This window comes from Erpetoichthys calabaricus, chromosome 2 (genome assembly GCF_900747795.2).
Source record: "Erpetoichthys calabaricus chromosome 2, fErpCal1.3, whole genome shotgun sequence".
Lineage (NCBI taxonomy): Eukaryota > Metazoa > Chordata > Cladistia > Polypteriformes > Polypteridae > Erpetoichthys > Erpetoichthys calabaricus.
In genome coordinates this window covers 269,556,019-269,583,388 of record NC_041395.2, presented here as the reverse complement: position 1 = coordinate 269,583,388, position 27,370 = coordinate 269,556,019, and the positions used below count along the sequence as shown (strand labels likewise).

The following is a 27,370-nucleotide window of genomic DNA, read 5'->3' as shown; positions in this document are numbered from 1 at the left end:
TATGGTCTGCTGTTCCCCATCCACTTCATTATACTTTGTGAGCTCAGAAATACCATCCTACACAAAACACCACTGTTGGGAAGAACTGATCAGTATTTGTGACCTCTATTAGTTTGAGCAAAGGAGAAAATTACCCTTTGCTTTCTATTATTGATAAGGTGTTTTGTTCAGGGTTCGCTTCCCGGGTCCTCCCTGAGTGTAGTTTGCATGTTCTCCCAGTGTCTGCATGGGTTTCCTCCGGGTGCTCTGGTTTCCTCCCACAGTCCAAAGACATGCAGGTTAGGTGCATTGGCAATCCTAAATTGTCCCTAGTGTGTGCCTGGTGGGTGGGTGGGTGTGTGTGTGTGTCCTGTGGTGGGCTGGGATTGGCTCCAGCAGACCCCTGTGACCCTATAGTTAGGATAGAGCGGGTTGGATGATGGATGGATATATATATATATATATATATATATATATATATATATATATATGTGGTGTGTCTGAATGCATTTCAGCAGGTTGGATAATGACTGACTGACTGACTGATTGTTTTGTTCAAGGAACTGTCACTCATGGATGCTTCTTGTTCATCATGTCACTCCCTATCAACTCTACAGTATATAGTGGGTGAAAATCTCCAGAAGGCAGCTGTTTCTCAGATGCTGGAATAATCATGTCTGACACCAGCAATAATACCACAACCAAAGTTGTGTAGATCACGCATCCTGCCCACTGTAATGTTTAGCATGCTAAATACATTCAGTTAATGTGCTCTTTGAAGCTATTTGCATTGATGAGCAGGTGTAGCAGGTGTAATAAAGTGGCAACTAAGTAAAAAGTTACAGTACAACAGTATGAATGCTGCAAGCCAGAAATGGAGGAATTAATTTTAATAGCATGAGAATGGAAGGTAATGAGGCAAAGTAAATCTAAATTAAAATAAAAAACAAATTAAAAAAAATAGAGAAAATGATTCAATCAAGGAATACACTGGATCCTCAGTAAACATTTTGAGTTCTTTAGTAAGAAACAAGATTACCCTGCCAAAAAAGAGGGGCAAACAGACACCCTCACCAAAATAAGGACCAAATAAATTGTGTCACATTAAAGATTCATCACAAAAATGATTTAGGCTTTCTTTATAGTAGTTTCCCCTCAGTACTCAAACTAACACATTACAATTCTGCGCACCCGATATCTAACCGATTGGAATAACAAGGCGATGTGACTAATGCTAAAATACTCTCAATAGGTCAGCCTTATTGCTGAACACTATCTGACTTTAACACTGAAATTTAAAATTATAGTAAAATTGATAACGTCAACAAAACATTATCGGTAATGACTGGTTTACCCAAAATAATCGCGCTGACACAAAACTAATTATTTAATGAATGCAATGTTAAACGATTACATTATCATATTGCGCCTGATGTTGTGTTACATCAGATTCGAAGCCTCAGTTACCATGGACCGGTCAGAGGGGCTCGGCATAAAAGCCCAATTGTCTAGAAATACATTATTGCTACTAAATATCGGGTTCAAATAATAAGCGTAATGAAATAAGATAAATCAAATAAATATTAATATGACAGACAATCATTTTGGTTTACAACCCCATGCACCCCGCCCATCCTTTTGCAAGACCCGCCTATAAGGCAAGTTTGAGGACTTCTGATTGGCTGTCCGTCTCTCGGAAGTGCAGCTGTTGCCGTTCTTCAATGTGCAAGAGACATAGAGAGAGAGCGACAGGCTTTTTCAAAAGTGGTTTGTAAGTATGATCCAGTGAGAGAATTACTTTAATTCTACTACCTCGAAAGTAAAGTAGCTAATTCTTACAATACGGTAGTTACTAGTTAGCATCGTTAAAGCTTCTTATGTCCAAATGTTTTGATCTTTATTGTATCTGATTGACATCTTTGACGACACATTCATTTTGTGGCAATTTCTTATTCTTCATTCATTTATGCATGATGTACTGACCCTTTGCGATGTTCCTGAGTTTCGTCTGATATGTATTTTATTAATGAGGATAATACAGGCTATCAAATACAGCTGCCCAGTTGTGTGTTTGTAGTGTTTTAAAAACAAAGGAGTCTCTGCATGAGTGGGGTTGCTTTGCGTTCGTTATGCTCAGCGCTTTTCATCATTCACGACGTCTTACCAAAATAGCACCAGTTGCTGAGTCATAGAACGACTACACACCTACTAACCCAGCCGCACACTCCTGCCTGATCTCATCTTCCCCATCCACGTCGACGGTAAAAGAAATCGCGTTACATGAAACTGCAAGCGACCAAGATATACAGTATTTTATTGGACACTGAGGTTAAAGAATTTGTTGGTCAGAGTGGTCCCCTTCTACCTCAGTATAACATGATGAAATAAGAATATACCCTATCTTCATATGTACAAATGAAAAGTCTTTTTCGAATAAACGTAAATATTATGGTCACGTGGTGTCACGACTGTCAAATCTTTGTTAGTCGTGAGGCGCTTACCAGTATAATAAAGAGGATCTCAGTTTTTAAACCAATTCCTCAAATGTAGCCTACTTATAATATAGTACGAAACTAAGTATTTAAAAAGCTATACCTATCATGGTGGCGCAGTGGTAGCGCAGCTGCCTTGCAGTAAGGAGACCCATGTTCTCGCCGTTTCATGCGTGGGTTTCCTCCCACAGTCCAAAGACTTGCAGGTTAGGTGGATTGGCGATTTTAAATTGGCCTTAGTGTGTGCTTGGTGTGTGGGTGTGTGTATCCTGCGGTGGGCTGGCACCCTGCCAGGGATTGGTTCCTGCCTTGCGCCCTGTGTTGGCTGGGATTGGCTCCAGCAGACCCCCGTGACCCTGTGTTCGGATTCAGCAGGTTGGAAAATGGATGGATGTGCAAACGATGCGTAATAATTTCCTCGTGAATATCATCTAGAGATGTGAGATCACAAAACCGATTTTTATGTAAAAAAATAAAGGGGCAGTGTCTGACAAAGAAGTGTCAATATATACAGCTCAGCAGTTCGCAAAAATACGTACCTGTATATCCCAGCACAGATCTATTCAAGTTTATGCCATTAAAAAGCACTTGATTTGAAGAACACAATTAGAAATTCTTACATTTGTAAGCACAGACAGTAAAATATTTGCAAAATTGTTTAGTACTACAGTATGCAACGCTTTTAAGGTCTGAACTGAAAATTAAGACAATCTGAGTTTCTGTTTCTTTTCCCCCATAAAGTAACAGCTGTTAAAAGTTAGCAATCATTTTCTTTCTGATCCACTTTCTGGAAGATGGACACCATGCTAAAATGTTTTATGTCTTTGCTTTAAACATTGAGATTTAAAGATGGACTTTTGTGATGTTGTTAAAAGTACTTTCAGAAATCTATACACAAGAGGTTGGCAGATATTCAGAATTGTGTTATATATGAGAGTAATTTTGTAGTCATCCAGAATAAAAGATAAGCAAAGGAAATAAAATGTGATGCTTTTTATAAAATTATACTACAAATGTGTTGGAACTGAATGATATATTTTAAGTAGAAATGCAACAGAAAATTAACTTTTTGTAGTGTTTGAAATGTTAGTTCTAAATCCATAGATCCCTGTGCCCAGGCTTAAGGTTAGAAAATGATGATCACAGTTTAGGAAATATGATTTTGGGAAGGATTCCATATTATTAAGTTTTTTTGATTATGCCTATTAAGTGTAACTCCATCCAGTTTTATTTGAAGACGCAAGTTAATTAGGGGGTGAGTAAATAGTGGAGGTAATAAGCTCTATGAGGAGTTCCACAGGCAAAGGAAAGAAGACACATGGTTCTGGGTAAGGTAGTTTATGTAAAGGAGACCGATATTATAAGTTAAGGTAGTTGTACTCGTCAATAATTACACAAGAGATTAGCAATTCAAGTAAGAATTCCACTGTTTTCTGTACATGTGACAGTAATGAGCCTATAAACCTCTAATGTTGTTTGTTTACAAATGCATTGTTTAAAGAAAGGGCTTTTTTAATATATTAAAAGAGACACACAATTGCACAGCTTGAAATACAATCATTTTTGATGTGTGCATATATATATAATATATATATATAATACACACATACAGTTGTCAAAAAGTAAGTACACCCCATGGAATTGTTGACTTTCTCAACATATTTGAACATATAAACAGCAGATCTTCATGCAGTTTGTGCCTACAGATGAAAGTAATAAACTTCAATAAAAAAATTGCCTTTTCAATTGTTTATTCAACAAAAATATCAAAAGATGTAATGGTGTACTAAGGAAAAAGTAAGTACACCCTTGGCCTTAGAAGGTGATATTGCCCCCTTTAGCTGAAATGGTTTATTGTAAGCATTTTGCATTACTGCCCACCACCATCTGATATTGACTCGGTGAAACTTTTGACCACTCCTTCAAGCAAAATTCCTTCAGTTGCCAGATGTTTTTTGAATTTTCTTGCATGGACTGCTCATTTCATATCCCCTCACAACATTTCAATGGGACTCAAATCAGGGCTTCAATCTTGGCTTGTTCATAACCCTCAATTTCTTCTTTTTGAGCCATTTCATGGTGGATTGCTAATGTGCATCTGGTCATTATCATGTTGTAAGACCCATTGCCAGCTCAACTTTAGCTATCAGATAGATGGCCTCAAATTCTCCTCAAACACAATTTGATTAAAAAAAATGTATTCATTTTAATTAGAAGCAGATAACATTCCATACAATCAAGTCAAATTTAAAAAAGCAAAATTCAACCCCACCCAAGAGAATGCGAGGAGAGCCAACAACCAAAGCTACTAAGCACACATAAAATGGATAAATCGTTGTTGACTTGATGAGTGCTAGCTGCCCAGGCTCTGATGTAGCAAAGCAACTGCAAACCATAATATATCCATCACCATGCTTCACATTAAGGTATGAGATTCTTTTGCGGAAATGCTGTCTTTGGTTTTCACCAAACATATCTACAAGTATTGCTGCCAGACAACTCTATCTTTGATTCATCTTTCCAGAGAACATTGTTTCGGGATTACTGGTCTTTGCCTATATTTTCAATAGCAAGCTATAGTCTTTTTTTAATGTTCTTTTAAGACAGCAAAGACTTTTACCTTGCTCACCTTGCATGCAGGTCAAATTTCTCAGATCTCTTTCTGATTGTAGATGCATGCACCTTGACACAAACATTTACTAAACTTCTTTTAGTATCAGATGGCCAGCTTTTGGGCTGAATTTGCTGAATCTGCCTGTCCTGGTCAAATTAATAGTCATTTGAAATTTTCACCACTTGTGGATGACTTTTCTTACAGTGGAATGATTTGATTTCAAATAATTTGGCAATCTTTTTAAATTCCTTGGTAGATTCATAGGCATCCACGACCTTCTTTTTGAGGGCTTTCAAGAGCTCTTTTGATTTTAGCATAATGACATCACATACATCAATAGCAAAAAGAACACCAGACACTAGATATCTGTTTAAATAAGACTGGTTCCACCTGCATACTTCCTTAGGAGGTTCTAATCATTGACACATAATCTGAAATACCTGACTCTTAATTTTATAGATTTGAAGTGGAGATAAATATAGTGGTGTACTTACTTTTTGCATTTGACAAATCTGCATTTTTTGAAATCTAGATTAGTAGAATAAATGCACCAGGTAAACTTTATGTGTCATTTTTTAAGTATATCACCATTACCTGTAGGCATTGTTTGCCTGTTCAGATAAGCTGAAAATGTCAACAATGTCTGAAGTATACTTACTTCTTCACATGACTGTGTGTATATGTATGTGTGTGTGTGTATATATATATATATATATATATATAATACAGTGCATCTGGAAAGTATTCACAGCGCATCACTTTTTTCACATTTTGTTATGTTACAGCCTTATGCCAAAATGGATTAAATTCATTTTTTTCCTCAGAATTCAACACACAACACCCCATAATGACAGCGTGAAATAAGTTTACTTGAGGTTTTTGCAAATTTATTAAAAATAAAAAAACTGAGAAATCACATGTACATAAGTATTCACAGCATTTGCTCAATACTTTGTCGATGCACCTTTGGTAGCAATTACAGCCTCAAGTCTTTTTGAATATGATGCCACAAGCTTGGCACACCTATCCTTGGCCAGTTTTACCCATTCCTCTTTGCAGCACCTCTCAAGCTCCATCAGGTTGGATGGGAAGCATCGGTGCACAGCCATTTTAAGATCTCTCCAGAGATGTTCAATCGGATTTAAGTCTGGGCTCTGGCTGGGCCACTCAAGGACATTCACAGAGTTGTCCTGAAGCCACTCCTTTGATATCTTGGCTGTGTGCTTAGGGTCGTTGTCCTGCTGAAAGATGAACAGTCTGAGGTCAAGAGTGCTCTGGAGCATGTTTTCATCCAGGATGTCTCTGTACATTGCTGCAGTCATCTTTCCCTTTATCGTGACTAGTCTCCCAGTTCCTGCCGCTGAAAAACATCCCCACAGCATGATGCTGCCACCACCATGCTTCACTGTAGGGATGGTATTGGCCTTGTGATGAGCGGTGCCTGGTTTCCTCCAAACATGAAGCCTGGCATTCACACCAAAGAGTTCAATCTTTGTCTCATCAGACCAGAGAATTTTCTTTCTCATGGTCTGAGAGTCCTTCAGGTGCCTTTTGGCAAACTCCAGGTGGGCTGCCATGTGCCTTTTACTAAGGAGTGGCTTCCGTCTAGCCACTCTGCCATACATACCTGATTGGTGGATTGCTGCAGAGATGGTTGTCCTTCTGGAAGGTTCTCCTCTCTCCACAGAGGACCTCTGGAGCTCTGACTGAGTGACCATCGGGTTCTTGGTCACCTCCTTGACTAAGGCCTTTCTCCCCCGATCGCTCAGTTTAGATGGCCGGCCAGCTCTAGGAAGAGTCCTGGTTGTTTTGAACTTCTTCCACTTATGGATGATGGAGGCCACTGTGCTAATTGGAACCTTCAAAGCAGCAAAAAATTTTCTGTAACCTTCCCCAGATTTGTGCCTCGAGACAATCCCGTCTCGGAGGTCTACAGACAATTCCTTTGACTTCATGCTTGGTTTGTGCTCTGACATGAACTGTCAACTGTGGGACCTTATATAGACAGGTGTGTGCCTTTCCAAATCATGTCCAATCAACTGAATTTACCACAGGTAGACTCCAATTATGCTGCAGAAACATCTCAAGGATGATCAGGGGAAACAGGATGCACCTGAGCTCAATTTTGAGCTTGATGGCAAAGGCTGTGAATACTTATGTACATGTGATTTCTCAATTTTTTTATTTTTAATAAATTTGCAAAAATCTCAAGTAAACTTTTTTCCACGTTGTCATTATGGGGTGTTATGTGTAGAATTCTGAGGAAAAAAATGAATTTAATCCATTTTGGAATAAGGCTGTAACATAACAAAATGTGGAAAAAGTGATGCTCTGTGAATACTTTCCAGATGCACTGTATATATATATATATATATATAAAATGTCACAAAGTCGCACAAGAGGCATAGCAAGGTTTGGGGCAGCCACCTATATATAGTTTTCCTGGCTGCTAATTTGCAAACAAATGATAGCACTGATGTGCACAAACCAGAGTCCAAAACAGAACTGAGGGATTAGGGGAAAGGTGGAGGTTTTTAAAGGTCAGTGTAGGAAGTTATGTCAAAGGGGCCGGGAATGAAAGGGTCTTCAACCATAGGCTCGGGCCCAGTCATGACATCAAGGGAGGCAGAACTGGACAGGTCTTCATCCATTGGTTCTGACCCGGAAGTGACGTCAACAGGGCCAGGTGGAATTTCCCGTAAATGGTCTGCAGGAAAGCGAGAAAAAGAATCGGTACACTCTGCCACGTCCCGGTTTGATTCGGAGTTGCCCTCCTCATTCCAGCCCCTTAGCTGCCTCCCATGCACACTTGTGTGACAAGATATATATATATATATATATATATATATATAATATATATATATATATATAATATATATATAAAAACACACACACAAGGATACAGAGTATTGACAATACAGTAGGTGCATAACTGGAAAAAACAGGCAAAGCTGTTTTATTATTTGAAAAGCTACTCTTGACTTGACAGAATTAAGGTGATACTGCTCAACATTTGTTCTTGTAGAATGTTAAATATTTTTTGAAGCAAGCCAGACATAGCTGCAGTGCTATCTTCTTTAGAAATACAACAGTTTGCTTTTTCAGAAACTTATCTTCTTAATAAATTTAGCAACAAGAAAGCTGTTTTCTGCTTATAGACTTTCCAAGATCCGTATCTTATTGCTAGTAGTTTACTGTCATAGTTTTTACTGTGGGCAGCATCTGCTTATCATTATGTTTATTTCTGAATACTCAAGCTATCATTTTAGTATATCTTAAGACATGGTATACCAACAGTAAAAATGCTTGTTCTATCTTAGATTACACCATTGTCTCAACAGCTTAATGCAGCTCACCATTTTGAAGGCCCTGGCTAAAGGGCAAAGTGAGTTTGGTAAATACTAGTTTGCGCAGAGGTATGATTGTTCATATCTCTGAACCATAGTGCTCTTCAGAGAAATGTCTTTGTAGATTACAGAAATTAGGAAGGTATCAGAGGACAACCCCCGTTTAAATTGCTCACTAAACATTTTTGATGTAAAGATTATTGACTGTCTTAAACAGGTGCTTATTACGCTGAAAAAAATGGCATGTCAGATTAAAATAAAAAAAAAAAGTCGGTTGCACATAATAAAATTGTTTTTGTCAAATATAATTTAATTATGCTTAATGCACTAAATTAGTATATTTGAAACAACATGATATTTTTATATAAAATTAATGAAACTTTTTCATTCTCTGTTAAATTAATTATGTTATGTTCAATGAACATGTTAATAAAGCATAATATTTTAACAATTGTTTTATAAACTTTTAAATAAATGCACCTCAATGAGTTACTTAGCTATAACCTTTTTAGGTTGTCAATTATACTTGTTCCAGTACCATTTTATAGTTCATGTTCAAAGTTATTAGTAAGAAATAAACAGGTCTGCTAACACCAAAACTAGTTTTATTTGGTAAAAACAATACAAACCAACAAAAATACAAAATATTAGTATTCAAAGCTGAAATGTACAACAGTTGTACAAGAACACTGCTTCTTTGGCTGTGCCAGAATGCCATGACCAATGTATAACTAAATATGAACACAAAATGCACCTTGGATAGAGTGGTATATTATAAAATACATGTATTTATATTTATGTAACTATATATATTATATAATAAATGTTAAATATTAGAAAAATATAAAGTGCAAAAATTGCTGCTTGGCACCTTTTTCACAAAATAATTTTTTTTATTTTTTATTTTCAAACAAGCAAATTTGGCAACTGCATTGTATTTGGGTATATTATTTATTTGTCTGTATTAATAGTATTTATCTGGTTGAGCAATATTATGATAATACTAATGAAAAGCAATACTGAAAGTAGTTGACCCGTAATGAAAGTCAGAACTTTTTCTTTTTTTTTTTTTTTTTTTTTAAGTACGTAAACGTACCTGCACTAAGCAAGTAAATCTAGACAACTTAATAATACATTTACTGACTTGTGACGGTAGTTAGTGAGCACAGTTAGATAAAATATTAAAAGAGAATACAAGGAAAAATGCAAAACGGAGTAACATTAGTCTGTGTGATTAATTGTTTTAAACGAATATCTGAATATTTCTCATGTGTGTGTTTTTTTTTTTTCATTTTTTAACTGCTGTTTCACTAACCTTTTGCTCTTAACCGGCGACAATAACTCAAACATACAAACTGTTGCTTCTTTGAAAGTCACATGACTTTACCGCCAAGTTATCCAACTTCCGCTGACGATGAATCTGCTTGGTGCTTATTAATTTCCGATGAGGACTAAATATAACTATTTTGACTTCTACCTAAATGACTGAAATTAGTATATTGTACAGTACATCCTACAAGATACAATGAATTAAACGTGATCGAGTTATGTTCAAAAGTGGAACATAAACAGTACATGTAATATAAAGTAAATTCATTTTTGTAAATGTAACAACCTGCCATCTCCCTTTTTTCAGTGTAGTAGTTTAAATTCTTTGCAATCTCTTTCAGCACACTTAGAAAACCAGGTGGCTTTCACCCCACATCCTTGATAGTTGCATTCAACCCATTTCATCTGATCCAAAGATTCAAAGGGTATCGGGTTCTTTAACACATTTTGTTAAGGCCTGGAACAGAGATCTGCTTTGAGCAGTGGAGTAGGTGGCAATGTTACATTCTATGTTCCATGAAAACGTCAATTACACCTGGGGTAAAAGTTGACATTTTATCTTGTCTTTGGGTAGAAAATTCATGGTAGTTTTCTTGGGAAGTTGCCTTTTCTGTCAAGTGAGGTTTAAAAAAGTCACATCCTTATCAGATAGAAGCTTTGAAAGATGTTGGATTGATACCTTTCTTGCTTCCAAAATGCTTCTGTCTTTTGCAGATGTTGTTTTGCATGCTTAAAGGGTAATCTTGTGATGAGATCACAAGTAAAGTTCCTTCTAGCTTTTCCATGAAGGCCATGTCTGTGAAAGTAATGCTACACACTAAACGTTGCCTGTAAGTCTCTTGCAGTCATATGTCATATTACAAAAGACTCAGGCGCCGCCGAGAGTGGCAGCCTTTTCAGCATCTCCGTGTACGACTTTATTTTTCTACTTTTATTTTTCTCTTTTTTATTGATCACTCCTATCACTTTATTTTATGTGGATTCGTTCCCTGGAGACACTTACTTTTACAACGTGGGCATGGATTTTTACACGCCAAGACTCGTCTATTCAAGTTCTCAACTTTGAGCGCTGAGAACAAATGCCAGTGCCAGCGTGATTCCCTATTTACCCGACGAGGTAAGAAGGCGGTATCGTGGCAGCAGAGCTGGCACTAAGCTAAAAATGAAGCGGCTTGTGAGAAAGTGGCGTTTTAAGCCTTCGGTGCCTTCTGTGATTCTGGGAAATGTGAACTCAATCTCAAATAAGATCGACGAACTGGCTGCGCTGGTGAAAAATGTCAGAACCTACAGAGAATGCAGTTTGTTGTGCTTTTGCGAAACGTGTCTAACTACCACCATCCCAGATGCTAACGTGGAGCTACCCGGGTTTAGCACAGTTAGAGCGGACAGAGATGCAAGTACCTGTGGGAAACACAAAGGAGGAGGACTCGCTCTCTATGTTAATACACGGTGGTGTAACTCTGGACATGTTAACGTCAAAGTCTCCACTTGCTGCAGGGACATCGAACTGTTGGCCGTAAGTTTGCGTCCCTATTACTTGCCCAGAGAGTATGGACACGTCATTGTTGTTTTTATATACATCCCTCCTTGGGCGGACGTGGAGACGGCGAGTGACATCATCCATTCTGCTGTTGCTAAGTTACAAACACAGCACCCTGAGGTGCTTGATTTACTGTATGCAAACGTTAAAGACGCATACAGCGCCACCCCGCTGCCTGCGCTTGGGAAAGCAGATCATAACCTGGTTCTGCTTCAGCCTCACTACAAACCAGAGTGAGGGTCCTACCTACAACCACATGCTCATTCAGGAAGTAGTCCCCAGAGGCAGAGAAGGCTCTGAGAGAATGCTTTGGAACTACAGACCTGGATTTCCTGCAGGGATCACATAGTGAGAACATTGAGGAGGTTGTTGACTGCACTACTGACTACATCAACTTCTGTATGGACATTGTAGTTCCAGTAAGAACTGTACGCTGCTATGCTAACAACAAGCCATGGATTACAAGTGACATCAAGGGCCTTTTGAACCAGAAGAAAAGGGCTTTTAAAGGCGGTGATCAGCATGAGCTCAAGCGCGTGCAGAAGGAACTCCGAGTCCAGCTCAGGGCGGTGAAGGAGCAGTACAGGAGAAAGCTGGAGCAGAAGTTGCAGAATAACAGACTGAAGGAAGTGTGGGATGGGATGAAGATCATCACTGGCTGCAGCTCGAAGCGGGGTGCCACCATCGAGAGAGACGTGAATAGAGCAAACCAAATGAACAACTTCTTTAACAGGTTTGACCACCCTAACCCACTCTCACTCTCACCTCGGAGTACTGCACCCTCCACACATCCTTCTGCTGATACCAGCATAGGAGAGACATCCCCACCCACAATTACAACAGCGCAGGTGAGCAGAGAGCTGAGGAGACTTCGTGCCAGCAAAGCAGCAGGTCCAGATGGAGTATCACCACGACTGCTGAAGGTCTGTGCATCGGAGCTGGGGGGTCCTCTACAGCGCATCTTCAACCTGAGCCTGGAACAGGGGAGAGTCCCGAGGCTTTGAAAAACATCTTGCATCACCCCAGTCCCAAAGGTATCACGTCCTAGTGAGCTGAATGACTTCCGGCCTGTTGCTGTGACATCACATGTGATGAAGACCATGGAGAGGCTGCTGCTTCACCATCTGAGGCCACAGGTTCAACACGCCCTTGACCCTCTGCAGTTTGCATATCAGGAGAAGGTGGGAGCGGAGGATGCCATCATCTCTATGCTACACCGATCCCTCTCTCACTTGGACAGAGGCAGTGGTGCTGTAAGAATTATGTTTCTAGACTTCTCTAGTGCCTTCAACACAATCCAACCTCTGCTCCTTAGGGACAAGCTGACAGAGATGGGAGTAGATTCATACCTGGTGGCATCGATCGTGGACTATCTTAAAGACACACCTCAGTATGTGCGTCTTGGGAACTGCATGTCTGACATTGTTGTCAGCATCACAGGAGCGCCACAGGGGACTGTACTTTCTCCGGTCCTGTTCAGCCTATATACATCGGACTTCCAATACAACTCAGAGTCCTGCCACGTGCAAAAGTTCGCTGACAACACTGCTATCGTGGGCTGCATCAGGAGTGGGCAGGAGGAGGAATATAGGAACCTAATCAAGGACTTTGTTAAATGGTGTGACTCAAACCACCTACACCTGAACACCAGCAAAACCAAGGAGCTGGTGGTGGATTTTAGGAGGCCCAGACCCCTCATGGACCCTGTGATCATCAGAGGTGACTGTGTGCAGATGGTGCAAATCTATAAATACCTGGGAGTGCAGCTGGATGATAAATTAGACTGGACTGCCAATACTGATGCTCTGTGCAAGAGAGGACAGAGCCGGTTATACTACCTTAGAAGGCTGGCGTCCTTCAACATCTGCAATAAGATGCTGCAGATGTTCTATCAGATGGTTGTGGCGAGCGCCCTCTTCTACGCGGTGGTGTGCTGGGGAGGCAGCATTAAGAAGAAGGACGCCTCACGCCTGGACAAACTGGTGAGGAAGGCAGGCTCTATTGTTGGCATGGAGCTGGACAGTTTGACATCTGTGGCAGAGCGACGGGCGCTAAACAGGCTCCTATCAATTATGGAGAATCCACTGCATCCACTAAACAGTGTCATCTCTAGACAGAAGAGCAGCTTCAGCGACAGACTGCTGTCACTGTCCTGCTCCACTGACAGACTGAGAAGATCGTTCTTCCCCCAAACTATGCGACAATTCAATTCCACCCGGGGGGGTAAACGTTAACATTATACAGTTATTGTCTGTTTTTACCTGCATTATTATCAATCTTTAATTTAATATTGTTTTTTGTATCAGTATGCTGCTACTGGAGTATGTGAATTTCCCCTTGGGATTAATAAAGTATCTATCTATCTATCTATCTATCTATCTATCTATCTATCTATCTATCTATCTATCTATCTATCTATCTATCTATCTATCTATCTATCTATCTATCTATCTATCTATCTATCTATCTATCTATCTATCTAGGGTTTGGTTTGCCTTCCTACAAACAGTGAAAGTGCAACAGTATAGAATAAACAAACAGAATGTATCACCCCTACTGACTCTTTAGGCATACCTGCACCAGTCTTGAACCCAGATGGGTTGCACACATCTCAAAATATGTCGGTTGGTCGGTCTGTCTCTTTGTCTCTCTCACATAAACCCTTCTTTCATCTCTCTTTAAGTGCATAGCCATAGATTGTAAAATATTTCTTTGCAGTGAAAATGATGGTAGAATGGAAACCGATGGAAAATATAGAACACATTTTCAATTGAAATAGATAGAATTTTTATTTTAAAAAATGAAATTTATTTGTAGAAAAATTATAGTCCCAATGTATTGATTTTGTTTAGTAGGATGTTGTATTTCAGGATTGCTAAGAGGTAAGGTTGGTCATAATTGCTCGATCAGTTCAACAGCAATGTACGCCACATAGCATATACATGTAGACAGACTTCACACTAGAAATGGTCAAATTGTGTTCAGCGATGCCTAAAATGTGCAAATCTGTCAAAGAATGACACTGTCTGCAATAATATGAATGTAATATTCATGTAAATTACTGCATTAAAAATACTCAACAAATAACAATTTCTCAGAAATAACTTGAGACACCTAAATTGGAATAGATATGTGGCATGTTCTCTGGACATATAGTCAGAAATGATATTTAGTTAGGGTCCCTGATTTCTTTGTTTTAGAATATACTCCCATTAATCCTTATGAATCATTTTTAATTAATGCTGTTTATATAAATAAATTACTGGAAATTATTAAAACATAGTAACAATATATGATAACAATGGTGTTAGTGACTCATAAGATGAAAACAATATTAGTTGTATACTTCATATTAAATATGTTTGTATTATTTATTTATTTATTTATTTTGGTGGAGAAATGTATAACAAAGAGATGTAAAAATCCCCAAAAGAATCCACAAACGATTCTCAAAAATATAAAAAAAATAATTTTGCCTAAAATCATTTCTACATACAATTAGTTAAAGGTAATATACTTTTGTCTTGTATGCTATAACACCAAGTGATCTGAAACATATATATATGTATAATGTTGTTTATGCACCATTTAAAAAAAAGAAACAAGTTTTATTGTTCTAGTGTGTAAGGTAAGCTGGCAAAGTTTTTAAGGCTTTTCTGAATGTTTTGTTGATTTTCTTTTAAATTGTGAATATGCAACATGAACATTACTAATCTAATCAGCAACAAATTAATTTGATTTTTACATGTTGTTTAATACAATGAATTGCATTATACATTTGTTACTTTACATTTGAAAGCTTTTGAAATTTTCAGTTTAATTGTTCTGACTTGTTTTAATGTTTTGTACAGATGCACATATAAAAAAGTATAATGGGGGAAGCTGTGGCCAACGTTGCAAGAAGGATTAATGAAACTGTGGAGAAAGGAGCAGATACTCTAGGTACATATTTTTGTTTGTATTAATTGTAGTAAATTCAGTATGTTATCATATAAGTAGCTTTTTGATGATCATGCACAAAATGACTGCTCAGCTGCTGCTCATTTGCATTTCTGAAACAGCTGCAGAAGCATTTTTAAGCAATGGGCAGTTCATTTTATTATTTGCATAATTTTAACATCTTGCAGAAAAAGAAAAGTAAAATAAATCATTTTGTTTGTTATAAGATTTTTTCTTCAATTACTTAGTAGTTCTAGTACCCCACAACCTTATGTGAGAGGAAATCACTTCCCCAAGTCTACTGTGTTTTCCTACAGTATGTGATTCATAATTCAACTGTAGCAATTCTACTAAAATCACTTCATTGATCTTTTTGATAATTTTAAAGACTTGGTGTAGGTCTCTAAGAAGCCTTCTTTGTTCAATAATGAAGTTTTAATTCTCTTAGCCTGTTAGAGTTGGGTGAAAGCTGTAGTGCATGGATGATTTTGATTGTTTGCTATGTCGTTTTTTGTACTGTGGGTGCCAAAATTACACACAGTACAAGTGTGCTGAACTTAAGAAGTTATTTCTAAAATTACTAGTATGAATGCTGTTGTAAGGCACAGCTTTTTTCAATAGGGCCCTCACACTCTTGAATGTTTTATTAGGCTCAATTTTTAAAATCATGATCATTTTAGCCTAATATACTGTTAATACTTTTGAAACAGCTGCTGCTAATATGTCAGTATTTTTTATAATGGAGATAGTTATTTCTATTGGAAGTTACTAATTCTTTCACATTCTGTTGCATTTTTGGTGTCTTTGTAATTTGTATGGCACTAGGAGTTGCTGGCATTTTTTTTCCTGATGATTAATTGGAACCTTACAATCAATGAATCATCACCAGACTGAACACCAGGGTTTTCTTGTATTACACAATATTTATTGATATACTATATGTCAACTATGCTTTATAGTATATTGTAGAATTCTCAGGGATAAGCTGGATGACTCCAAAATGCTCTGTGATGAAGTAGGTTATGCACTTCAGTTCCTGTAGATTTTGATTGATTCAGTTTTAACAATTTACTTTTTAAAGTTGTTAGGTCCGGCTTTCAAGAAAGGGAACCTAACAGTCAGTGGCGTATCTAGAGTTCGTGCAACTCGGGTGGGGTGGTGCTTCAATTTGCCGCTCTCCAACATATCTGAATATGTTAACCTATTTAAATAGAAAATTAAAGTGATGTATAGAGAAAAATTAAGGTAATTTTTGCATAGATTTATTCATATATAGAGAAACAGCATTAATTTTTCACATATAATTATTCATCGGCATCAACAAGACAATAATATAGTATAGACGCACTGATGAGCCGTGTTCTAATTATTAGTTTAATATAATTATGCTGTGAAAACCAGAACCAGTGTAGTGTACAAGTGATAGGTGGGGATGTTTTCTGCGCAGAGCAAGAGCGCATTTGGATTGATAACAAAACAAAATTATAAATTGTAAATTAGGTGTTTATCTTCCTAGAAATTATTATCAGTGTAATGTTTATTTTTGTTATTGCCTCATAAATTTCAATTGCTGTGTCTGATGCTGTCACAGGAGGACAGTCTGGAAATTATTTTTGAAGCATTTGTGGATAAAAATCAGAGAATTTTACTTTTTTCATTTATGACTGATATTTTTCCAGACCCTGCTGCTTACACACAAATTGTACTGAGCCTTTTGGCTAATAATGCCGACCCCCAAAAATGTGCTGTCCGGGGCAGACGCCCCCTCCACCCACCTCTAGCTACGCCACTGCAATTAGTGGGGAAAAAAGCTTGTGGGAGGATCTAGTCCTGAATTTAATGAATGTTAGTGGGATGCTTTCAAACCTATTCACATTTGGACTGGTTTAGGTTAGAGATGTTAGTTAAAGTTATAGCAGCTGATTATTATTTGAGGGACACTAGATCCTTTGAAGGAAAACTACATAAACAAAGGAAGAACATGTTGCAGACACTCCAGTCTGGAATCAACACAAATGATATAAACAATAATATACAAAGGGTTGATAAACAGTTCGACAACATGCAACTGCAAAAATGAACAGAACAGAAAGAAAGTCAATTGTAACCTATTACACCTTCATAGGTTTTGAGGTGTGGTGACTCATCCACTAACTCACTCTTAAAAAATATTGTGCCACAAGCACAGAAAGCAAGAAGGAGTAGTTAAACTAATAGGTAAACTAGCATTTCATAATAGTGTCACATCTAGACTTTACACCAGAGTTTATGTTTTAACGTTTACATACATACACATAACTGGGATAAGGTAGAAAACTGGTTTCTTAAAAATCCACATTTACATGAGCAAGTAATCTTCTGGAATTTTACATTGTGAAATGCTCTGACATCATTAAACCGCTTGGCCACTGTGAATCTAAAAACAAGCATGAAGCCTGTGAAAATTTTGTAGTGTTTTATAAACAAATTTACTCCTTTGTGTGCCATGAAGTAAATAATATCCGTCCACTTTTTACGCCTTTTGACCTGAGTCCCATATTGTATTGTTGAAACATATCTATAGCAAATAGCTGGATGAAAATTAAACTGACACTTTGTTCATATTTTTTGTTACACTGGACTGCACACAGCACAATCTTTTCTGCTTGGTTGTGCAATTGAGCCCAGATAACATCCCAGTACGCAAGCTTCATACCTTACACCTAATGATGCTGCTATAATAATAAAGTAGGTATTTTTACATCAATAAAGTAGGTATTTTTACATCAATAAAATAAGTATTGTGTTAGCTTACTTGTTACATTAAAAAGTAAAAAGACAATGCATATTACCTTTAATTTGTTATTGCTAATGAAACTGTGAGGACTATAGAATTCTTAACTGTAACCTGGTTAAGGGTTTACATGACTATATAGCAGGTTTATTCGTGGAGAAATGTACATCTGTAAACCAGGTTTTGTGGAGACCAATAACAGTTTCTCTAATCAGAATAAGGGATGACATGGCATTTTAAGGCCCATATAAATGCACTGATGCACTGAAAAGCAAAGGTAAAATATGTGTCATAATTCAATTGCAAGGGTAAAAGTGATGTGGCAGCACACAAAGAGATCTGCAAAACCATTCTTATTTATTGTCCCCTTCCTAAAAATATTTAAAGCTTGGGCAAATGAGCTGAAATAAGGCACTTAAAGATCAAAACTTTTGAAAGTAAGCAAAACAATAACATAAACTGTTTATTTATATTATCTTGTATTTTGAAATACATTAAGTTCGAGCTTAGGAAAATAGGCAGGTTTTCAAAAATTAAAGTGCTTTGTAATCTTTATTGTATAAACATAAATCCAGATAAATTTTCAGTTCTATTTTTATCCCTAATATTTTTGAACATTATCAGACTCTTGAATGGTTCTTTTAGTCATATAATCACAGTGTAATATGAAAAAGTGGTCTATATTTAGAGTGCATTGGCTCTAATGATCAGTTGTTACCCTAACAAGAAGTATTGTATTTGTTTAACTCTTCCAAGACAGTTGTCAAGAAAAGTCAACATTGTGGGGTAGAATTCTAAACTTTGAGAGAAGTGCCTAGGATTTATTATTGAGTTTTGTCCACAAGATGGCAGCAAAGACTGTGTGATAAAGTTGAATCACTATTCATTCATCCATCTTCTTAACCTTCTTATCCAGGGCAGGGTTGCAAGGAGGCTGGAGCCCATCCCAGCAAGCATAGGGTATAAGGCAGGAAACAGTTCCTAAACAGGGTGCCAGTCCATTAGCGGCTGAACACACAAACACACACTAGGGCTAATGTAACATTGCCAGTTCACCTAACCTGCATGTCTTTGGACTATAAGAGGAAACTGGTGCGTCTGGAGGAAACCAGACTGTAGGTTTACTTGCAGTCTGTCTGCTTAAATTTACAGGAAAACATATCTTCTAAAAGAATGTGTATTATAATTTTCTCATCTCTTTTCCACTTTTTTTTTCACCTGTTACCAAAACCATGTAATTGCCAAATGCCAGTGTCATCTGAAACAATGAAAAACCCCTCAAGCTTAGACTTATCCATCCATAATACATTTTTCGAGTCATCCAATGTGCAATGATTGTGTTCTTTTGCCCATATTAACTTTTTCTCTTTATTTGTTAGTGTATTATTTAAGAAAGCAGTCAGATGAGGACCTGTAAGGCATCTATCTGTGTCTGGAATCTCAGATTCTTGTTATTTGGTGCAGTTGTAGATTTTATCGACATGTGAAGATCTGGATCTTCTGCTTCTTTTTCTATCCTAGTTATATCCAGTGTGCCCTTTTCTCTCAAGACAGTGGTGGACTCCTTTTTACAAAATCTTCAGTATCTTGGCAATCAGCTGCATGGAATAACTTTCATTGAGAAAACAACAATAGACTGATATGTTTCTTGAAAAAATGGTTCCATTTTGGCCATTTTTGAGCCTAGATTTAAACTTTAAGAATGCCCATGCCTTGGAACCCAAGGAAAGACAATATACTCTTTTATTAAAAAAATAACAGGTTTCAGCTGTACTAACACAATTATGAAGATTTCTGTAATAATCAATTAACATTATAGTATTTACACATGATTAACTAAGGATGAGCTAACAGAGTTTATCATTCTGTGAATAATAAATTATAAATCCGTCATTTAAGTGGTAATACCCATGTGCAACTTTAGTAATGTCTTGAATATATTTTTAAATCAGTGTAATGATTATATTTAGTATTATATTAAGTATGTGAATTTCCCCTTGGGATTAATAAAGTATCTATCTATCTATCTATCTATCTATCTATCTATCTATCTATCTATCTATCTATCTATCTATCTAATGGTACCTCAGTAAAAAAAAGAAAAAGTATCAACTTCTGTGTAATTCATTAACATTTCTGGGTGATTGCAGACTTTTGAACTTTACTGTGTAGTAATGTTGCTTTGGATTTTTCTTGCCTGGTCAATTTATACTAAACATATTCTGAGTCAGGAATACATACAAGAAATAATAGAATTATTTGACTAACTGTAAAAAGTCACACCTTATGACCTGTTTTTCAGGAGTGAATTAATTTCATATAGCTGGACCAAGTTTTACTTAATATTGTTGCTTGTAAACAGACAACAGTGAAATCCATGTTCTAAAATAAATTGTTGGAAACAATAGAATACATAGAAATGAATTTCGTGAACATATTAAGAGAAAAAGAGTGAGGAAGAAATTGATGGAGGAGTGGAAATGTGGCAAAGAGTTACAAGTTAAAATATACTTACAATCTAAATAAAACAAACTTTGTAGCTTGTATTTTTAGGACTTGAATCCCTTCCCTGATTGTACAGTATCATTCATGCATCTTGAATCAATGGGGACTGTAAGTTTCCCACTCTATTTTTCTTCTTCAGTTCTAGTCTGGACTAATCCTCACAATATGTTCAATGTAAATATTAGCCAGTTTAGTATACCATATTATGGATCACCCACATGGTTGTTGAGAAACCATATAAAATGGATGGGTCTGGGACTGGATGAAGAGAAGAAGTTTCTTCCAGTTGTGCCTTGGTAAACCCCAATGCTAAACTACCATTTAATGGAGTAGGCACCCATTAAAGTCTCAGTGCTATAAATTTCATAAAGGCCTTAAATATACATTTCACTTGTAATTCTGTTGCATAAGACACATTCATAGAGTTAGAAATGTATGCATTCCAAAATATAAATAATGGGATATCTAATGAAGCATCTCTAGTCCAAAACATCAAAATCACCCAGATCTTCTGTGTAGATCTTTGATTTTTATGTAAAATATTAAGGTCTGGACACTATCCAATTTTCAACCTGGCATTAATACTGTACATCTCCTTTCCAAGAGCAGCACTGGGCTAGCATCACTGTTTAAAAACATTTATGGTATGTATATAATGATGCTATCTTTAATAAGTGCATTTACCCTTAGAAGTTATAAAACAAAACTTGACCCAAAAATGTAAAGTATTTTGTTTTATATGGCTGATTTCTCTATCCAATTTATAGTGTTAGTGTAGGCTATACGTCTTTAAAGATATATTCTAGATTTGGAGTGGGGGTGAGATAATTGAATTGCACAGGGTCAAACAGTAAGCCATAGCTCAAACTGTGATATGTTAGCATGCACACCATATTGCCTCGGTAATAGCCTTGTTCATCACAGAGATGTGCTTGTTAAGTGATTTGATATTTGTAAATTGGCCACATATGAGCGACAGTGGATTTTTTTATGTGTATGTTTGCCATGAAGGCTTGACCTTTCCTTTCAGACTGTTTGTTACCTTGTGCCCAATGCAGCCAGGATAGACTTCATTCCCATGTAAAAACTGAAATTACAGTAGTAGGTTTAGAAAATGAGTAGAGAGATGAATGATTCATCTTAATATTAATGTCATAAATGCAAAACATACCACCAAATTAATATCAGAGTTTACATTTAAAAATAAAAAAATTATTAATTTAGACCTATTAAATTTTAATATGGTATATTATCTTACTGGGTTTAGGAAATGTTACCATGTGCAAGAATACATTTTATTTTCTACTGTAGGTTTTTGCATATACATTTTTGTGACATTTGAATGTATGTCCTTTTTGAATTTGCAAAGAAATCTGTTCATGCAATTCGGTAGTCCACACTATAAGTATTAGGCATCTTCATTCATATTTTTCATGATAAAATCACTAAAATGGCATGGAATTTAAAAATATAAATGTACTGAATTAAAGTGGCCTCTAGATGGGGCAATCATTGTATTAATAGTTTTTAGTGAACTTCTGACATAAAGAACAATGAAGTGTTACTGAAAATACACTGTTTTTTGGTGTATTGATTAGAGTACCACACAATACTATTCCTATGTTTTAGCAGAAATGTAATTTTTTACAGCATTCTTAATCAGGGTCCCCCAGCACCCCCATTTTCATGGCCTAATATTAGGCCCATCAAACATTTAAGCAGATGAAAGGAGGACAATAAGTACATGAGCACTCTGTATAAGAAAATCTTTCATTATTCAGTCTGTTTACTTGGCAACACAATGCTGGCAACAACAGTTATTTTCTATCAGGTTGAAAGTTGCCATGTTTACTGATGTTTTCCAGTGTAACAGCATAGTGGCTTAGGTGCTGTTTCATACTTATTGATGACTAGGTTTAAATTCCAACCTGATCTAGCCTTTTTATCCCAATGTACTGTAAGTATTTGCCTAAATGTACCTTGTATCTGACTGGTGCTCTGCTCAGATTTAGTTTCTCTGATGCTGCCTTAAGATTTAGCCTCCTGTAACCATAAATTGGTTTAAGATTGTCCAGAACAGGATGAATGTTTCCAGTGTAAAAATTAGGTTAAACTTCTGATTGGTAAAAGTGACATTTCTGTTAGTGTTTTGAATAAAAAAAATAATAATAGACATGATAGACTGACCTGAGTAATGTAGGAAAGTGACTGATTTTAACTTTCCCACTCCTAAGGACAGCAAAATAACATAGGAAAGAAGAAAATTCCATTAATTAATTAAATAATTTAGTAAGGCTCCTGCTTCATTTTGCTTACTTTTGTCAGTAGGAGGTGGTCTCCAGCCATTAGACTTATATCAAGGTACCTGAAGCACACTTGTTTTAAGAAACAGAGTAATACAATTTATTGATAAACATAAATATAAGCATTATAGAGAAGATATGATAACTGCATTTATATCGACATAGAAGACAGATGAGACAGATGAACATAACATTGAAGAGGCTGGCTATTTACTGACTATTTTGAGTACTAATTTATCTCGGTACAGATAAACACTCTTATGACACCAAGGGTTTAAGGATTATGTATAATCTGTGTGGAGCTGTTGTTGTTGTTCATCCAGGTTCAAGGGGAGGATTCTCCTTACATTACTCTTTCTCTTTGTGACTTAGTCCTTTGTTCGTGGTGTGCTGTGCTTTTCTGTTAGGCCATTTACTGTGGCATCTGCAGCTTAATAGGGAAAGCATTACTCTTTCTAGCACAAGAGTTTACATGTGGAAGTTCCCTTCATGAAATAATGGCTGCTTCCCAGTCTTCTCAGACTGGGCTCAGTCACTGGTACAGAGCTTGGCTTGGCAGATTGGATCTCTGCTTTCAAGTCCACAAAGAGGAGAGATTGTCAGCCAAAAGAGTTCAAAAACTTCACAAGAGATGAATGCAGCTAATTTTTAAAGGTCAATGTAACCTCAGATAATTAGATTAAAGTTCTTTCCAGTTATAGATCCACGTTCTGCTTATAGGGACATTATTTTGTTCATCACATGCAGGCAAGTCCAGTTCTCCATGAAAATCCAAAAATAAATGTCCATTTAGCGCTTCTGTGTCTCTATAAAGATTTACACCTTTGTTATCAGATGAAGACTAACTAATATGCTAATATGTTAAGAAATGTTTAACCATTCATTCATTCATTCAGGAATTGCAGGTTGGGTTGGGGATGTGCAGCTGAATTTCTCCATTTTTGTTAAATCTGCCATCTTAACAGGCCTTGTGTGCCACTAAATAGTCTAGCAGAATGGGCAATGCCCATGTTCTCCTACAGTGATAAAGCAATAAAGTATTAGCATTACAACTAATCAATGTGTGCTCTCTATGTTATTTTTATTTTTGCTGAAAAAAATCAAATCTGGTTTTGCTTTATTGGAAAGGCCATTGCTAAAGGAGGGAAATGCTTGACTTTCTTTATTTTTATACTTTTTTTTCAGATTTGGCTGCCTGTAAATTGATTAACTTTCCAGAAGGAGTTTATAAAGTTTTGAGGAGCGTAACAGACAATATTCATGTTATAAATTTAGCTGATAATGAACTTAAGGCAGTGACAAGCAAGTTCATTACTACCTTCAGCCAGTTAAGAGGTATGGTATGTACTTTTTGTTAGTTGATCATCTTTCTTATTTATTATACCATCCAGAACTATAGTATTATGATCTGATCTTCCTGGTGGAAGTGTAGAATATACTATTTTCTAACATTATATGTTTTCTTTTTGTTTTTACACTTTATCTATGATTTTATTTTTTTTACATAATTTATGTAGTCCTTATCATTTTGATAATCTAGTTATTATTTATAACTGTTCATTAGCACAAACTAGATTTAATGGTAAAATCAGTATGTGGAACAATGATTTATGTATTTGAATATCTCAATTTTTGAATCCCTGCTATTACCAAGTTAAACTAGTTTTACAGTTTTTTTTTCCTTTTTTTATCTATTTTTTATTATCCACAAAAATATTATAATGCATGAAGTATTAAAATAATGCAGTTAAGGAAAATATATATATTAATATACACAGGGAAAAGAAGAACACACCATCTCAGTAGACCTTCTCTAACCAACCCCCTCCCTCTAAATCCCCTGTCCCACCCAGTATTTTAGAAAACAGATCAATTAATTTGTTGAAACAGAGATAAAAAGAAAGATAATATATCATATATAGGAAAAATGTGTCAGAAGTATTATACTTCCTCAGAAAAAAAATCAAATTTCAGGTATTATTAATAAAAGTTTGCCAAGCTCTGATATTTGAAGGAGCTGCTTGAATGATTTTCATTGTTGAGTATTCAAGAAGAATATGTTCATAAAAGGATAATTTCCATTGAGTCAGAGAAAGAGACAGATTTTCTCTCCAGCAAGAAGCCAGAATTAATTTTGCTGCAATTATTCCCCAAAAAAGAATACTCTCTGCTTGAAGATAAGGGATGGGAGCATAAATCTTAAAGAAGGAAGATAAGATGAGATAGCGGAATTTTGAAAGAGAATAAAATAGATTAAGAGGAGGCTATGGACATCCAAAAAACTGGAAAATGATTAACTGAATCCCAGAATATGCTAATAAAAGGTCTGAAACTTTCAGAGTAGAGAAAGAACAGAAGAAGCAACAGGAAAAGACTATGAGGCAGCATTAAGTGATGTTGAGTCTATGAACAATTTGATACTGAGTATGTTCCGTTTTTAAGAAAAGAATTCCAAAAAAACAATATATTTTCAGATGCATTACATATCTGATAGAGTTTAAGTGCAAAAGGATGAATCTAGAGAAGAGACCTGTCATACCAAGATTTAGTGCGGAATGATGTTACTTATAAAAAAAAATGCATGCTGTCTATGAAAGTGTAGACTGAGCTATAATATTTTTGGTAAAACTTTTAAAAGATGGGTATTTTGTTTAACAATATAGACAACATTAGAAATTTTGGTACATTACACATAACCAATATGGTGTACTACTGTATATTCTGAAATCCAGAGTTTGCTATCTACTTTACTTAAACTATTGCAAAATGGTTCAAGAGGCAAGTGATTGCCCGACTGAAAGCACCACTAAGATTAAAGTGGTGGCTCTGATTCTAAGGATCTGTGCTGGTATCCAGAAGGTTGCCGGTTCGAATCCCTGTCACTGCCAAAAGAGATCTTACTCTGCTAGGCCCTTGAGCAGGACCCTTAACCTTCAATTGCTCCAGGGGCACTGTACAATGGCTGACCCTGCGCTCTGCAAAAACTAACAAATTCCTAATACAGTATGAGAAATTGTATAAGGCGAAATAAAGAACCAAAAAAAATTATGTGCTGCAGTGGGATGTCCTTCATGCAAGCTCAGAGAGAGAGAGAGTGTGTGTGTGTGAGAGAGAGAGAGAGAGAGAGAGAGAGAACCACTTTGGACAAAGAAAAGGTCTTGTATATGGTAGTGGTGGAAAACATGGAGCACTGTGGGACAGAAGACCTTGCCAGCTGTGGAACCATGGATTTACATTGAACAGGGATACAAATATAAGAAAGAGATAGCGTTGAACTAGAAGGATTAAGAGGGGCGACATAAAGGTGACAGGTGCTATAGAGGCCATGCAAGATACCAAACACCCTACAAGGTGCTAGTGGGCATGTTTTCTTGTATGTAAGGCAGACAAGAACATTTTGTTTCTTTTAGAAAATGGGCAGCCAAGCATTTGCACTGGAAATCCACAACATCAGGAGCATGGTTAAAGAACATTAGGGACCACTAAAAGAAGTTCTTGTTGAGTATTATTATAGGAAAAGAAGAGCTAGCTTGACCACATTAATATTTTTTATTAATGCTGTGGCAAACATCTTAAATTTTCTGCTGTATGTAAGCAACAGTTTTTTTAAAGTAAAATTGTTATTTTTTGTATACATTCAAGTAACTAATTAAAGGCAAAGCCATTTCCTCTCCAAGAACTGATTCACATTTTTACGTCAGTGTAGAACAGTTTTTCAAACCTTAACTCTGACTGTAAGATGGAAATTGCCTTTCATAGTATGTTATGCCATTGGCAACCTGTTCTTTTCTTATTTAAAATTCAGAGATAATGACATGACAGCGTGGGGGATTTCATTCATTTGGTATTCAACAAGCGTACCATTTGTCTCTGTAACTGTGTGATGAATAATGTTTGTTCGAACTTTTGCTCTTTTGGCTGGTAGTGCCTGTCATTTAAATCTACAGGGAGATAAAGAAGTACAGCTCTTGGGCACAGAGGCAAATGGTTCACTGAAAGGAGAGCCTGGAATGGGATGTGTGGGGTGGGTGATCCCATAAGTAAATGCAGTAGGTGTTTTGAGAAGGCATAATTAGAGTGTTTAGAAAAGAAATACAGAATACCTTGTCTAGATATGAAACTTTTTTTTTTAATTTTTTTTTTAAATATTAGTACCTATAGGTTTTCAGGTGTTTTCTAGTAACATAATATCCCATATAAGGACTCTTTTACTCTGAGAAAGTAAGCTAGAACTACTAGAGATCTTTTTAAGACTGCAGGTCAACAGTATTACTTTTCCAGCTTGTCTACTAGATAGATAGATAGATAGATACTTTATTAATCCCAAGGGGAAATTCACATCATTATTATTATTAGAAATGTTTTATTGAGATAAAAGTCCATGCTTAGGGTATTAACAGAACCAGAAGAAGAACTTTTTAAAACATGATTCGGTAATAGAAATAATGACATTTATTCATATATAGTAGCATATTTTCATTCCTGAAAAGTAGTTTGTAGTTCATAACAATAATAATTGCTAAAGAACATTTATTTATAATAGTAGGGA

General features: G+C 36.4%; 1 protein-coding gene across 1 annotated transcript in view; it reads left to right on the top strand.

Moving 5' to 3' along the window:
* Window positions 1-1,644: 1,644 nt before the first annotated feature.
* lrrc20 (leucine rich repeat containing 20) overlaps window positions 1,645-27,370 on the top strand; it is a 75,392-nt gene continuing 49,666 nt past the window's right edge. The window contains exons 1-3 of the mRNA XM_028795524.2: window positions 1,645-1,750; window positions 15,153-15,243; window positions 24,007-24,156. Coding sequence (XP_028651357.1) covers window positions 15,174-15,243; window positions 24,007-24,156 — 220 coding nt within the window. The 5' untranslated portion in view covers window positions 1,645-1,750; window positions 15,153-15,173. The remainder of the gene's footprint in view (window positions 1,751-15,152; window positions 15,244-24,006; window positions 24,157-27,370) is intronic.